The sequence below is a fragment of the Enhydra lutris genome, unplaced genomic scaffold, assembly GCF_002288905.1.
Source record: "Enhydra lutris kenyoni isolate GAN:26980312 unplaced genomic scaffold, ASM228890v2 scaffoldscaffold59, whole genome shotgun sequence".
Lineage (NCBI taxonomy): Eukaryota > Metazoa > Chordata > Mammalia > Carnivora > Mustelidae > Enhydra > Enhydra lutris.
The window spans coordinates 105,982-120,278 of NW_019154143.1; the positions used below are offsets into that span (position 1 = coordinate 105,982).

At 49.7% G+C, this 14,297-nt stretch overlaps 1 protein-coding gene across 1 annotated transcript in view; it reads left to right on the forward strand.

Moving 5' to 3' along the window:
• LOC111158474 (dihydropyrimidinase like 5) overlaps positions 1-14,297 on the forward strand; it is a 49,294-nt gene that overhangs the window by 23,964 nt on the left and 11,033 nt on the right. Inside the window, exons 2-7 of the mRNA XM_022520515.1 lie at positions 2,147-2,305; positions 4,423-4,602; positions 5,427-5,495; positions 6,965-7,009; positions 8,702-8,777; positions 9,716-9,872. Coding sequence (XP_022376223.1) covers positions 2,147-2,305; positions 4,423-4,602; positions 5,427-5,495; positions 6,965-7,009; positions 8,702-8,777; positions 9,716-9,872 — 686 coding nt within the window. The remainder of the gene's footprint in view (positions 1-2,146; positions 2,306-4,422; positions 4,603-5,426; positions 5,496-6,964; positions 7,010-8,701; positions 8,778-9,715; positions 9,873-14,297) is intronic.

Genomic DNA, 14,297 nt, shown 5'->3' on the forward strand with positions numbered 1-14,297 from the left:
TTGACTGTTTAGAGGTTCAGCACATGGACCTCCTTTTCTACTCTTGGTGTGGGACCCACAGATCTTAGGAAGAGTCTTGGCTCTCTTATCAGACTGTGCTGTTTCCAGGTCCCCCTTTTTCTAATCAAGGCCACAGACATACTGGGGGAAGTGCAAAGGAAAGGAACGAAGAACCAATAAGATAATTAAGTGTATAAAATAAAATAATTTAGTATATGAAATCCCAATATTCGACACACCGCATGTCCACGTGTAAAGGCAAGAAATGCATTTCAGGGCAGAATAGAGTACAACCAGCTGCCATAAGGGTGAATCAGCCTGGCAGACCCAGCCGGATCACAAATAGAAGCCAGCTAGTAAAGCTACAATCTGGGGCTCTTCCCCTTCTCTCATTTCCCTGCCCCCACCAACCCCTGTTCCCCCTTTGTGTACCGCAAAACTACCGCCCTCTATTGGTTGCTTTAAGCCGTGCAAAAAGTGGGACCCCTGACTTTTCAAAACATGAATTGTCTCCCTGGCCCAACCAGGGTCAGCTGGGAAATCTGTGTTGCAAGAGTTTTCATTTTAATTGTTGTTTGGCCACTGAACTAATTATCTTTTTCAGTTCCCCATTCCCCAGCAATGTTTCTGATTTGTGATCAAGGATTTGACTGACTAGAGAAGCATGAAATCATTAAGACAATTTCATTGTCCTGTTTTACTCCCCTACAGAAAACGGAGATAGACAGTCAAAGTCTGGATAGTTAAGCACACATTAGGACAGACTTCACTCAGTCCATTTTATTCGAGATGTTTCCCTTGACTTTCCCAACTACCCGGCAAGAAAGCCAATTTAGGTAAAGCTCAGAGAGGTTAAGTAGCTATTATAGTAGCTATTATAGGTAAAGCATCTCAGGGAGGTTAAGTAATGTGACTGAGGTTATCCAGCTAGGAGGTGGAGAGTGGGGGCTCAAATTTGGGCCCAAATAGAAGGACGGGTTTTGTCCAAACTTTTACTCATTGGAAAGAGAGGGTCATCTTCTAGCAGAGCACTCACAGAGTGGTGGAGCCCTCTCTTAATTATTCTATTTTGATGAAGTTTTGTTTGGGAACAACACATTAGCCTGGAACAGCCTTTGGTCAGTGCTAGTTCTGGAAGCTTATGCAGGACACCCGACCAAACTGGTTTTTAAAAAAAGCATATGTGGGGAAGGTGGATCTTTAATAGAGATTTAGTAATTATTTCTGGAGGTATGCTTTTTAAAATTATTATTATTGTTATTACAAGTGAGGCTTTTTGAAGATTTCTTTTTAAGTGGTACCTTGTGGAGGTTGTGAATAGAGTAATTTTTCATCGATAAATCATACAGGGACCTAGAAACTACCTTATCTCAAACAAGAGAAATGGAAATGAACTCAGTGTGCTTGGAAAAACTGAAGACAAAACCCCATGTGGAAGGTGCATATGAAAACTTTGAATAAAATTGTTTTATGAAGGGGCACCTGGGTGGCTCAGTCGGTTAAGCGTTGGCCTTCAGCTCAGGTCATGATCCCGGGGTCCTGGGATCGAGCCCCACGTGGGGGAGTCTGTTTCTCCCTCTCCCCCTCCCTGCTGCTTACTCTCTCTATCAAATAAAAAATATTTTAAATAAATAAATAAAATTGTTTTGTGAAATATGAGAGAATAAAACAAAATGATATATCCAAATTAAGCTTTCCTTCAGTAGGATTTAAATACGTCTGGTGACTAAATAAATATTATAAATAGATGTATGACATGAAACATTTGGTTGTGTCATCTATAGATTCAGGTTGGCCAGAATCGTTGGGGGTGGAGGGACTCTGCTGTTTGGAAAGGAGAGGTTAGCCTCGGGCTCAGGGAACACCAGGTGGTTTTTCCAGAGTGATGAGCCACAACCCCAGACGCCACAACCCCAGACGAGGAAGAAGCAGGTTCGTGCGCTAGATCCGCAGTGGTGATGAGTTACCCACCGGCCCCTGCGTGTCCAGCTCCTTCCAGCTTCCCGTGTGTTGCTGCACTGAGGATTCACAGCCTATTGCTTGATAGGGTCTGTGGTTGGCCCGAATGTCTACCCAATGTCTGCCTTCATCGGGGACTCGGCTATGGGAAGGGATGTGACAAGACTGCTCTTCCTGTCCCCCACAGGCGGCCCTCGTTGGAGGCACCACCATGGTCATTGGTCACGTCCTGCCCGATAAGGAGACCTCCCTCGTGGAGGCGTACGAGAAGTGCCGGGGTCTAGCCGACCCCAAGGTTTGCTGTGACTACGCCCTGCACGTGGGGATCACCTGGTGGGCACCCAAGGTAACGGGGCTGGCTGGAGTCCCCAAAAAAGAATGAATGCTCTTTGAGGCAGAGGGGCCATTTGGTCGGAGTCGGCTAGGGTTAAGGATACCTCCCCATCCCATGCCATCCTAGCCACCCCCCCAAAATGCTAAAAGAAAAAAACACATGATTCCACAAGGGGATGAGAAGGCTTGTTCTGCATAATTTAAAGGGCCAGTTTTCCAGCAGACAGAGAGGGCCTAAGGCAGAGGTATGGGGAGCCCTGAGTAGTGGGGTTGGCAAGAGTCAGGCTCCAAGGGTCGTATCGTTTTCACAGTGGAGGGGACAACAGGGCCCTGCGGGCTCAGAACAGAACAGAGGTTGCTATCTTGACTCGGTGCTGCCTGGAACAAATGGACAGGGTCCCTTCTTCCCTCTGGGGGCCCAGCCCCCGTTCTGAGAGCTCAGAGGCTGGCCCTCACTCATGGCTTTCCCATCCTCCCCCTGCCCCAGGTCCCAGATTCCCACCTCCTGGCTTTTCCTAAAAACAGATAGATAAGCCTTCAGATTTTGCTTGTTTCTAGAGTTTTTGTGCTTATTACCCAAGGGAAGCAGGCTGGGTATTCGTTCTTTCATCAATTCCGTATTAACCACCGTGTGCCAGCACTCGCGTGGGTGCCCTGGAGTCATGAAAATGAACAAGCATTGGGGCGCCAGGCTGGCCCCGTCAGAGGAGCACGCAGCTCTTGATCTCAAGGCCATGAGATCAGACTCAGCATTGGGCGTGGAGTCTACTCTAAAGCAAAACAAAACAAAACATCAAGCATTAAGACATTTTACAAAGTTCTTCATCTGTGGAGCCTGGCCTAAAGGGCCTGACTCCCTTCTCAGATGGAATTAAAAGCCTCCTGCACTTCTGCCCTTGGGTTTTAGCTGGGAGCATGGGAGTCACCCAGTCTCCTCCGTTATTTCCAACCTGGCCCTCAGGAAAGGCCTGGGAGCCCCCCAGGCCTCACACCATGGAACCCTCCCTGCTGCTCTTGGGCAAAGGCGCAGACCACCCTGAAGGTCAGCCAGCCGTTACCGCAAGTGGGGGGAGGTTTGTGTTGGACAGCCTTCTGGATGGACAACCCTACCCCGAGCCTCTCTATCTCCTCCCACGGGAGTTGGCGGGAATAGCGCGTCCATTCCAATTCTCAGCCACACTGAGGCCAGGCCAGCCATCTCTAGGTCCCTGAAGATTGTGGGGACCTCCACACTTCTCAAATTCTTTTTTGTTAGTATCAAATCATTTCTTTCTCACTGTGGATTTTAAAAGTAGGAAAGAAGCCCATTATCTGGTCACGCCCCCCCCACCCCCCACCCCAAACACAGCCACTGTTGTTTTAGTTTATTTCCTTCCAGTCTTTTTTTCCATAAGTGCTTTTGACATAGTAACTCTTTAATTTAAGTGAGAAAATTTTTGATTTGCCTACATGGTCTTCATGGAGATAAACTTCAATTTATTTTCCTATTGTCAGACCGAGGTTGCTTCCATTTTCTCCTGATATAAATAATGTTGGGATGAAACTCCTTATTCACATAGCTTTGTTCATATTCCTAAATTGGATTTTCCCCAGGGCCTCAGGATTTTTTATTTTATTTTAAATTTTATTTTTAGGTAATCTCCATGCCCAACCTGGGGCTCAAACCCACAACCCCAACAACAAGAGTCACGTGCTCCACTGACTGAGCCAGCCAGGCACCCCGGCGCTCAGGATTTTTAGCATTATTGTGCCTTCTTTGTAATGCCACTTTCATTAGGGAAGCAGGGGACACAAGCCATGGGAGTAAAAGCTGTTAATGCTTTTACCGAGAAGGCTGACTCGGAGTCAGAAACACAGGACAAGCCTCTGGGGTAGCAGAAACACACCTGGACGGTAACAATATAGCCTATATTTATGTCACGCTTGACAGTTTTCCAAGTACTTCTGCCTCTGTTTGCTCACGTGACCTCCCAGCAGCCTATGGGAAAGTGAGATTCTGTAAGATGGCGGGTGGTCATATGGTCACTCTGCCGACCGGCTCACGTCCCCTCCATCCTCGGCCGGCACCCGCCAGCAAGCCTCTCAAACATCTGTACTCACATGGCATTGCCTTTGCATTTTGTCCTCCAGGTGAAAGCAGAAATGGAGACACTGGTAAGGGAGAAGGGTGTCAACTCGTTCCAGATGTTCATGACCTACAAAGACTTGTATATGCTTCGGGACAGTGAGCTGTACCAGGTGTTGCACGCTTGCAAGGACATTGGAGCAATCCCCCGAGTCCATGCTGAGAATGGGGAGCTTGTGGCCGAGGCAAGGCGATAGAGAATATTGGTGGGGGGGAGGCTGGGGCGCCCGTACAGGTAGTTCTCGGGGGGATCCCCTACCCACCCCCATCACCCATCCCACGATTTTGTTCAGATAAAATAAGTTATAAAAGAAAGTGTGATATGTTGACACCCCAGATGAAAATCCAGAAAATCCAAACTTGTCTACTGTCTGTGAAACAAAAATCTCTTTACAGTCCAAAATGGTTTCTGAGTCTTAGATAATGATGTCTTAGTCCTAATGATAGGATATTTAAATTCTATTACAGCGAAAGAATTTGGAGCACCTCTAAGAAATATTTTTAATGAGATTTGACATCAGAATAAATGAGAGTCAGCTCTGCTTTCCTGTTACCCCCCCACACCCCGCCAGAGGAGCCGAGATATTATTAGCGATTTCCTCACTGACAGATGAGCCCCTTTGCACTCCTGGAAATTAAATAGGATATTTGGGAAGGCTTCATCTAGGTGTTTCTGGAAGCTAGAGATTGAACTAGACTTTGAGTGGGGGCAATTCTGACTTTCAGACTTTCAGACCAATTGTCTTGGATGTCCCAAGCCTCTGGGCTAGTTACAGAACTATAATTTTAAGAGGGAAAAATATGTCCAGTCCTCATGAAGTGAGGCTCAAGAGAGCCCTATTGCAAGGGAGCCCTGTGCTGATTTTGCCTTCTTTGGGGAGAATACTGCAGAAGTGAAAAAAGTAGCAAGCCTACAGGGATGGGCTGTGTCCAGCATATTTGAGTGTCCCTGGGGTTTGTGATTTGCTTGTATCTGCATGGTTCTCTCAAATTTCTGTCTTTTATTCAGGGTGCCAAGGAAGCGCTAGATTTGGGTATCACTGGCCCAGAAGGAATCGAGATCAGCCGCCCAGAGGAGGTGAGGAAAATTTTCCATGCCTCTTGTTCTCTTCTTTCCTATGGATTCACAGGATCTTTAGGATAGAAGAGACATCAGTAAATCAAAGTTGTATATTATCGCTTTCTCCATGGGTGAAATTCTCATCTGGAAGCTTTTCAGGGAACGGCCTCCTCACTGCTGAAGCTAACACGGCCTTGAGCCTCCTTGGGAAAGACAATTTGGGGGGAACCAGACCCATGATTTGATTCTGGTTTCAGGGATCCGAGGGAGACAATGTGAGAATAGTGGGAAATGCTTTCCCCAGAATTGAACGGGGGTCGGGGGGGACTGGGAGGCAGAGTGAAATGGCCTTCAGGTGTTAGAAGAAATTCCAGACTGTAAGTCAGTGAGTAAGCATTTTCGGAACAGGTCCCCTTTCAGCATCTGAGGAAACCTTTGGATCCTTCCCACCAGAAACCGGGGGCACACCCATGTCTCCGCTCTCCGCCCTTTACTACCCTGTGACCCCTGGTGACAGTGATGAAAGGCCATGCCATCCTTGCCCTGTGGTTCTATCCTTGCTCAGCGTTGCATGGCGTCCACACACATCCCCGGTAGTCCCCCTCCCTGCTAGAGAATTCTGCTCTGGAGGGACCACATTGGACAAATAACGCCTTCTTGTCCTGTGACCCTATTCAGACATCCTCCGCCATTTGTGAGGAGAAAGCTATTTCCGTTTCTTCAAAGCCGTCAGTGCAGAGTGGTGGCTGCATGTCCATGAGAGACGAGGAGCCGGAGACAGGATGCTAGGGCCCTGCCATCAGATAGACAAGGCCCTGAGCGTGCCTGTGAGAACAAGAGTAGGCGGGTGGGCACAGGACTGGGCTTTGTCCAGTTATAGGAGGGCAAGAGCAAGGCTTTGACTGGACGATATTAATAGCATGAGTCGTCACCATCATCGTCTAGCAGTGAAAGGCTCCACATCAAGGGAGATTTTGCTCTCTGGACGAACTTCAGCAATGTCTAGCGATGTTTTTGGTTGTCCCACATTGGCGTGGTGCTGCTGTCATCTCATGGGTAGAGGTGGCAGAGGCTGCTTCAGGACCATATGGTGCCCAGCAGTCCCCACTGCAAAGAATTACCTCAGAATGCCCACAGTGCCGAGGTTCAGAAATCCTGCTGAGGTGGCTGTGGAGAGACCACACCAGAAAACACAGAGAGATGGGACTCTAGGTTTCCATTAGCTTTTGTTTTGTTGCCTTTTCTTTAAGGCCTGAGGAGCATCCAGTGAGGCTATGCCTGGCGTCCTAAGTGCTCGGATTCTCTTGAGGAGCAGAGTGGTTGGAGCTCAGTGTTCCTGGAAGGCAGCCCCTAGGGGTTACAGTGGACCCTTCCAGCTCTGTGTTGGATATTCCAGCATTCTCTACAGAGTGGACTGTTGAGCAGATGAGGGCATGCTTGGGAAAGATGGTGAAGCTTGTTTTCTTTCTGTCCTTTGTTTCCAATAGCTGGAAGCTGAAGCCACTCACCGAGTCATCACCATTGCAAACAGAGTAAGTAGACCCCGGCTTCCCCTCAACCTATTCTTGACTCCGGGATCAGAAGCTAGACTCTTCCATCTGCATGGCAGGGTCCCATTCTGCCCTGGCTGCCAACCCCATGCCTGACTTCGCAGGACCCCAGAACCTTCTGCTGGGTGAATGTTGGTATTCCCACAGACCTGGCAGAATCCTTGCTGCCAGCTCTCTGTCGTCCCCACCCCCCGAGCTTGCTGAGCCTGCCTTCACTGCTCAAGTGGAAATGGCTCCCTCGGGAGTCAGGTGGGTCCGGGGGACACAGAGCCTCCCTGAAATTGAACTCTGTTTCCTGTAGAGGAACTCGGTAGATGTTTGCTTAAACCTCCGCCTCTGGACCCCTTAGAAGTTTTCCTTGGTATTGCTCAGGGTCTGGGGGTGCAGGTGCAGTGTGCTGATGGGAACCGAGCAAGGGATGTGAGGCCTTGACCAAATACAAGCTCAGCATATGCAAGTCACTCAACCGCTCTGATCCGCTCTTCTGTTACCTAGAATTGGAGTGGTAATAGCCCTCCTCACGGCATGGTTGTGAGGCTGAAAGGAGGCAGAGAAGGAAAGGCACCTTGTGAACCGCAGAGCACTAGACCAAGGTTCTTTCTCCTTCTACACTATCGGTAAAGAGTTCGATTTGCTCAGCAAATCTGAACCGTCACCTCTAGCGCAGCTGTTTTCTAAGTGCGATGCCTGGACCAGCAGCACGAGCATGTGTTAGAAGTTTAGAAATGCAGATTCTTGGGCCCGTGCAGAACTATGGAATCCGAAATGGCGAGTGATACCCAGCCATCTGTTTTAAAAAGCCCACCGCTGATTCCAGAGGGCACTCATGCCCCAGAACCTCTCCTCTGGAAAGACGTGGACTGCCTCTAAGGGTGTAAACCTGAGGGGTGGTGTTAGGAACACCAGGGAAAACACACAGTTTGGAGGTCCAGCGGATCTCAGAATTAAACAGTAAAGTTGTGCCAGGTACATGACAAATCGGGCCTGTTCCTAAGCTCTCTGTCCTCTCAGAGAATCAGAAAAACATTTGGGAAAGGCCTCCCACTAGCAGTTTACAAGTCTGGGACGTTGTTTTACTGATCTAATGATACTTAGGATATTAATTACTTCCTGATGGAAACTTACTCCATAGTGAGGAGAGATCTGAACAACACAAGGCTGGCTTCCTATTTTTTAGCTCAAACTTATGCCCAGAGAAGCAAAGCCGTGAACCTTTGTAGTACAGCTCCGTGGAGGAGAAGCTCATCGACTACAGTCCAGGTGTCTGTTTGCAAGGCCAGTCCTGTCTGACATAGACTCTGAGCCCTCAACCTCCTGTATTCTGTTTCTTGTCCTGAATGCCTTCCGTCTACTGATAAAGCAGCCCTCACCCAGGCTTTGTCATTTTCGACACAGAGTATAATCCACGACTGTTTTAGGTCATCACACTCGCGAATAGAAAACAATCCCTTGTTTTAGGTTATAAATCTCTTGATGTCAGCTGACATCTTACCCCGATATTTCCACTGGCTCTGGGGCTGGGTGTTCCCGGTGGAAGACCCTCACCCTGAGAGTGGGGCTGAGAGGTGCAGGGGGAGGTTCTGGGGCCAGCGCTCGTGTGGCGGGGATCGTGCTCGTGCTTGGCTGGTTGACGGGATTGATGCTCTCTCCTTCCCACTGGGTTTCCTTATCTAGACTCACTGCCCGATCTACCTGGTCAACGTGTCCAGCATCTCGGCCGGTGATGTTATTGCAGCTGCTAAGATGCAAGGTGAGTCCTGGGGCCGGAATGGACAGTGCGCATGTGTGGTGGGATTGCCGCCCTACAGGGCCGCCAGCCCAGTGTATGCGCTGTTCTCTCCTGGCACCCTTGGAAGCACTCCGCTCTGGCGTCGGTTCAGTGCCTTAGAACCAGTGTTTTCCTCTGCACCTTTGTCTGCGTAACAGCTTTACGGAAGTGTCTGTCACCTCCCCTGGGTCTGGTCAAATTTTCCAAGTTTTCAGGCAACTCATTAATTGCTGTCTTTTTTGGCCTCTTGGGTTTTACTAGCAGTTGCCTGGGTAACCGACATAAAATCCTGGACCAGTTCCAATGGACCCTTCAGGGGATGCTTGGGAAGTCCCTGGAGGGATAACAGCATCTGAGCCCAACTTCCCTCCCGGCCCCCCGGTGTACGAGCCCTGGGGCACCTGTGTGTCTGCTGTGGCTGAGCACCAGGCAGCATCTGGAGGATTCTATATGTGCTTGTGGTCTCGGCCAGCTCAGGGTGCCAGTGAGGTCCTGCTGACAGGACAAACAAAGGCATGGTCACCGACCTGGGAATATAAATCAGAGGAAGGACCGCCAGGCTTCCGGGATCCCGCCTCTGCTCTCGAGGGAGCCCCGGCATGTCTCACCTGCACGGCTGCCCCTCTGTCCTGCCACCAGTGCCCCGCAGCACAGCACCTGTGGTCCAGCCGAGCCCAAGCACTGCACACTGCTGCCCCCCTCCCCTCGGTGCCCCCGCCCTTCCATTCTTCTTGCCTGGAGCCAGCCTGGCGAGAGGTAGCGCTCTCACCTTAAACCCAACTGTGCTCTCAAACGTGCTCGTGAGCTAGGGCAAGTCCCTTCCTCTCTCTGACTTTAGCTCCTTCACGTAGGGCCATTCGGACCAACGGTCTCTCGGGTCAGTGGCTTCCTACTTTAAGGTCTGGCCTTTCTGCTTGCAGGGAAGGTTGTGCTGGCTGAGACCACCACGGCGCATGCCACGCTGACCGGCTTACACTACTACCACCAGGACTGGTCCCACGCGGCCGCCTACGTCACGGTGCCTCCACTGAGACTGGACACCAACACCTCAACCTACCTCATGAGCCTGCTGGCCAAGTAAGGCGCTTCAGCAGAACCCCATGGCCCCAGAGCGCACCATTAACTCGTAATAGGCGCCTTCCCAGGAATTTACACGTCCTCATGGTGATGTCCTAGCGGCCCCGAACCTGACCTAATTTCATTGTGCCCGTGGGATGACTTGGCTTTGGTGACCTTCTCTGGAGCCCATCAGATAATTGACAACCCCTGGGGCTTCTCTGACCACTGGATTTGGAGTGAGAGTTTCTGAAGGGTGAGAGGCAGGAGCATATGGAAAAGTGTGAACAGTGGTGATGCAGAATTTCAAGGGACATTCCTTTTTTGCACTGAAGACCACGGCAGGGCCGTGGGATGTGTCCTCTGACAGGACCTACAATATACGTGGGCCTTTTGTCTCTTTGTTCTTCACTTCTCTCTCCTCTCATTGTTTTGCATGTGGTTCTTCTCCCCCACATGTCTCCCTTCTTTCTTTCCTCTTCTCCCTCTGCCTTCTGGCCTCTCCCCCTCGTTCCCCTCATCCTACCCTTCCAGATCCCCTTTCCTCCAGCTCCTCTTTTTCTAACACCTTTTCCCATGTGATCCGAATCTAAAGGCAGAGGTTTAAGGCAGGCCGAATTCAGAGGGACACAAACACGAAAAGCTTTTGTTTCATCCCAAACTTTTTGCAGCTTCTTCCTTTCCTTTAGAAACATCGTGGGTAGAGTCCGTTGCTTCCTCTCCCTTTTAGTTACCGAAATCCAGTCTAATTTAAATGTCCATCTCCTTCCTTCCCCATGCCCAGTTCGGGTTGGGAATTCGTCTCTGTTCCCAAGCACCAGCCTGTACTCCTGCTTCTCAGGCAGAAAGCGACTGGCCTTTGGGGCCCTCCCTGGGCAGGGCATATGCCCAGTGCGGGCTCTCTTGTGCCCCCCTCCAACAATCCCCTGCTCCGGGAGATGGAGTCCAGCCTGACCTCTTCCTCCTGCACCTTTTTGCTACCAGAGCTAGCGGTATCTCTGCAGACTGGGACCCTGGAAGTCCGCTCAAGCCTGGCCACCTTCTACAGTGTCTGGGGCCCCGCGAAATCTCACCCAGCTTTGCCACTATCCACGGTGGGAGGGAAGGCTGTCCCCATCGCATGGGCTTTCCTGACCCAGAGACTCAGGCACGTCCACTAATCCATCTCCCAGGCAAAGGCCCACTGCGATCGCCTCTGTTCTCCATGGGTGAGCCTGTTGAGATGTGCCCTCTTTGACTGCTAGGAGAGAGAGTAGGAAAGCCCACTCAAACCATGAAAAGAAGGAGGGAGGAAAGATGACAGACTCTCCATTCTGTAATACCTCAATCTCCCTGCCTGTTGTCCTTCGGTTTTATACATCTGGTGGTGGGGGGGGGTTGATAAGCTTCTTCTCTTCTAGGGTGATGGTGGGGATGATTGAGGGACATGGCCAGCCCCAACTAAAGATGGCTGTCTTTAGATAATGGGACCCTTATTTTATCCACCTCCTTACTTTTCCATCCTGGTTGCCAACAATTGGAAAATTCCCACCCAACATCCTGCTGTGTTAATAACACCTTAAAGATGTGCGTAGGGTACAGTCAATAAGGTCTCAGGGTGAAGGAGGCCCCTGGAGGAGCAATCTATGCTCAGCACTGTACAGTGATTATTTTCTATCCCTGATAAAGTAGGGAGCACACGGGAGGAGAAATGCCAGATTAGCTCATACTTCTAAAAATGCTTTTCAGGGGTGCCTGGGTGGTTCAGTCGGTTATGCGTCCTACTCTTGATCTCAGACTCATGAGTTCAGGCCCCGTATTGGACTCCACACTGGGCATAGAGCCTAGTTTAAAAAAAAAAAAAAAAAAAAAGATTTTCATTGGGAAAAACCAGCCTCCTTTTCATCATTATCAACACAACAAAAACAAACAAGTATCAAGGGCCCACTGTAATACTTCGGGCCCAATTCCAAAGTCAAAGAATCTTTCAAAACACCTCTGCTTGCCACAGGCAATTTACTGAAAGAACAGAAAGGTGGTAATTGCCCCCACACACCCAAATTCAAATAGGCCGGGGGGTAAAAGAGTATTATTAATTGAATAATTTAAGTTTTTAATGTCTAGCCTATTTTTAATTTCAATTATGTAAATAAATTCACTCAAGTCGAATTGTAATTTCATGTGAACTATTATGAGAGTAGTTTGAGTCCTTTTTTAAAATCAGCGCATATTGTAAAAATGTGCAATTTTATAGAATTTGGAGCATTGTTTTAACAACTCTGTGATTTGCAGGAATTTATGGTTACTTTTTTGCCTTTAGAACGCATTGCTGGTGCTAACTGACATTGCACAGAATACTTGATTGGAAACGCAGACACCGATTATCATATTCCTATAAGAGAATCCATGTGGCTTCCTCACGATCTGCTTTAGGATATGATTTCTTACATGTCAGGGTAAAAGGCACAATCTGTGGGTGGAAGGATTATCCTTTATTTAAAATCTAATTTCTTTTCTCTTTTCTTTTTTTATTAAAGTGTAGTTGACACAGGATGTGACATTACATTCAGGTGTGTCACAGCGAGTCGACAGCTCTGTGGGTTATGCTGGGCTCACAGGTGTAGCTATGATCTGTCACCCTACAACACGGTTGCAGTGCCATGGACTAGACCCCCTGTGCTGTGCCTTTCGTCCCGGTGACTTACTCATTCCAGAACTGGAAGCCTGTACCGCCCCCTCCCCATCACCCATTGTGCCCCTCCGGCCACCCCCCTCCCTTCTGGAAACCACCAGTTTGTTCTCTGTGCAAAATCTAATTTCTTAAAGGGGCCAGAAGGTTTTTGTTTTTTTTTTCATTTGACTATGGAAAATTTTAAAGGACTTCACAAAGCCAGTCATGTTTTAAACTTTATGGTTGGGTGTGTCATATCTCCTAGACACTTAGGGGACCTCAAAAGCCTTTCTGGAGGAGGCGCCTGGGTGGCTCAGTCTGCCTTCACCTCAGGTCATGATCCCAGGGCCCTGGGATAGAGCAGTGTGTCCTCAGGCTCCCTGCTCGGAGGGGAGCCTGCTTCTCCCTCTCCTTCTGGCCCTTCTCCCCCAACCCCTGCTCTCTCAAATAAATACAGAAGAAATCTTTTTAAAAAAAGCCCTTCTGGAATGTGACCACATTCATTCACACCTGCCCCAGGTGTGTATGAGTCTTTTTTTGAAGTGGGTACTCAGTAAGACCTGGTTAAAGAATGGGAGTTGAGGTCCCTAACCCTCTGTTGGTGACCCTAACAGTCCCCTCTTCTGATCTGATCCCTGCCTGGGTGTCTGGAAGGCCCCTGAGGAGAAGGTGAAACTCTGTTGAGTTCTGCAGGCCCAGGGAATGTGGGCAACCCCAGGGCCCTAGAACAAACCATCCACTGTGTGGGGAGTCCCTCCCACAGGCTCTGAGGAGGCCCAGAGCAGGAGCTTTGACTCAGGAAGAGCTAAGTCATCTCACTGGGGATCTGGCCAAGGACAGTAGTCATTTGGCAACAGCTGTGACTGATGAGCCCTGCCAGGGCTCAGTGTGTAGCCCAGTGCCCCATGTGCTGCCTGACCCCAAGTCATCTGAGGGCCTTACAGATCTGGTCACCAAGCCAGAGAATGCCTTCTGCTCCCAGGTCCCCCTCTGATGCGGGTAGCCATCAGGTACTCCCAAGACTTTATCACCTCCTACAAATAAACTAGATTCTCAGGGCTCCTGCTGTGTGGTCCCAGCGGTTGTCCCCCTCTCTCACATGACTTTCATCCTCCAACTCGGACCCTGCCTGCCCTCCAACAGTGTTTCTTCCTGAGGCTGCCCCAGCCTGGGCAATGTGGCACCCTTCCCCCTCCGCCCCTCACCACCTCTGAGCCCTCGGCTGCAGAGATCTCAGAATGTGGCCCAGCTCTACCACCCTCATTTGGCAGAGTCTGGCGTCTCACCATCCTGAGTCTCTGCCCTGAGTTCCTAGCGAGCCCAGAAGCCCAGAAGAGCCCCACCACACCGTAGCCTCCCGCAGCCTCGCATGGAGGCCAGCCTCAGTAACCCTCTGACACTCATGGAGGGAATGGGTGATGAACGGGTTGACTTGTACATTGTGACTGGTTTATGAAGGCAGACTTTTCTCTCTCGTCCCTCCTTTCCCCTTCGGTGCTATTAGAGCCCCACATCCAAGAAAGGCGACGGCTGCAAGTTGTTTAGCAAAGCTGAGCATTGAACCTGTAAATGTTTTGCCCAGCACAGGCTTGTCACCAGCAGGTACTGGTAGGGGTTGAGGAAGGCAATGAGAGGAAGCTGGCATCTGGGCCTCACATGAGCAAAATGCTAAGTTCAGTCTTTATTCACCTGCAGTCTTCGCTCTTGAAAGATGATGTCCCAAAAGCTCTCCTCCGTGTCTCCTGTGACGCTGACAGTCGGTGTCACACTCTACCCATATTCCCATTCTGTAGATG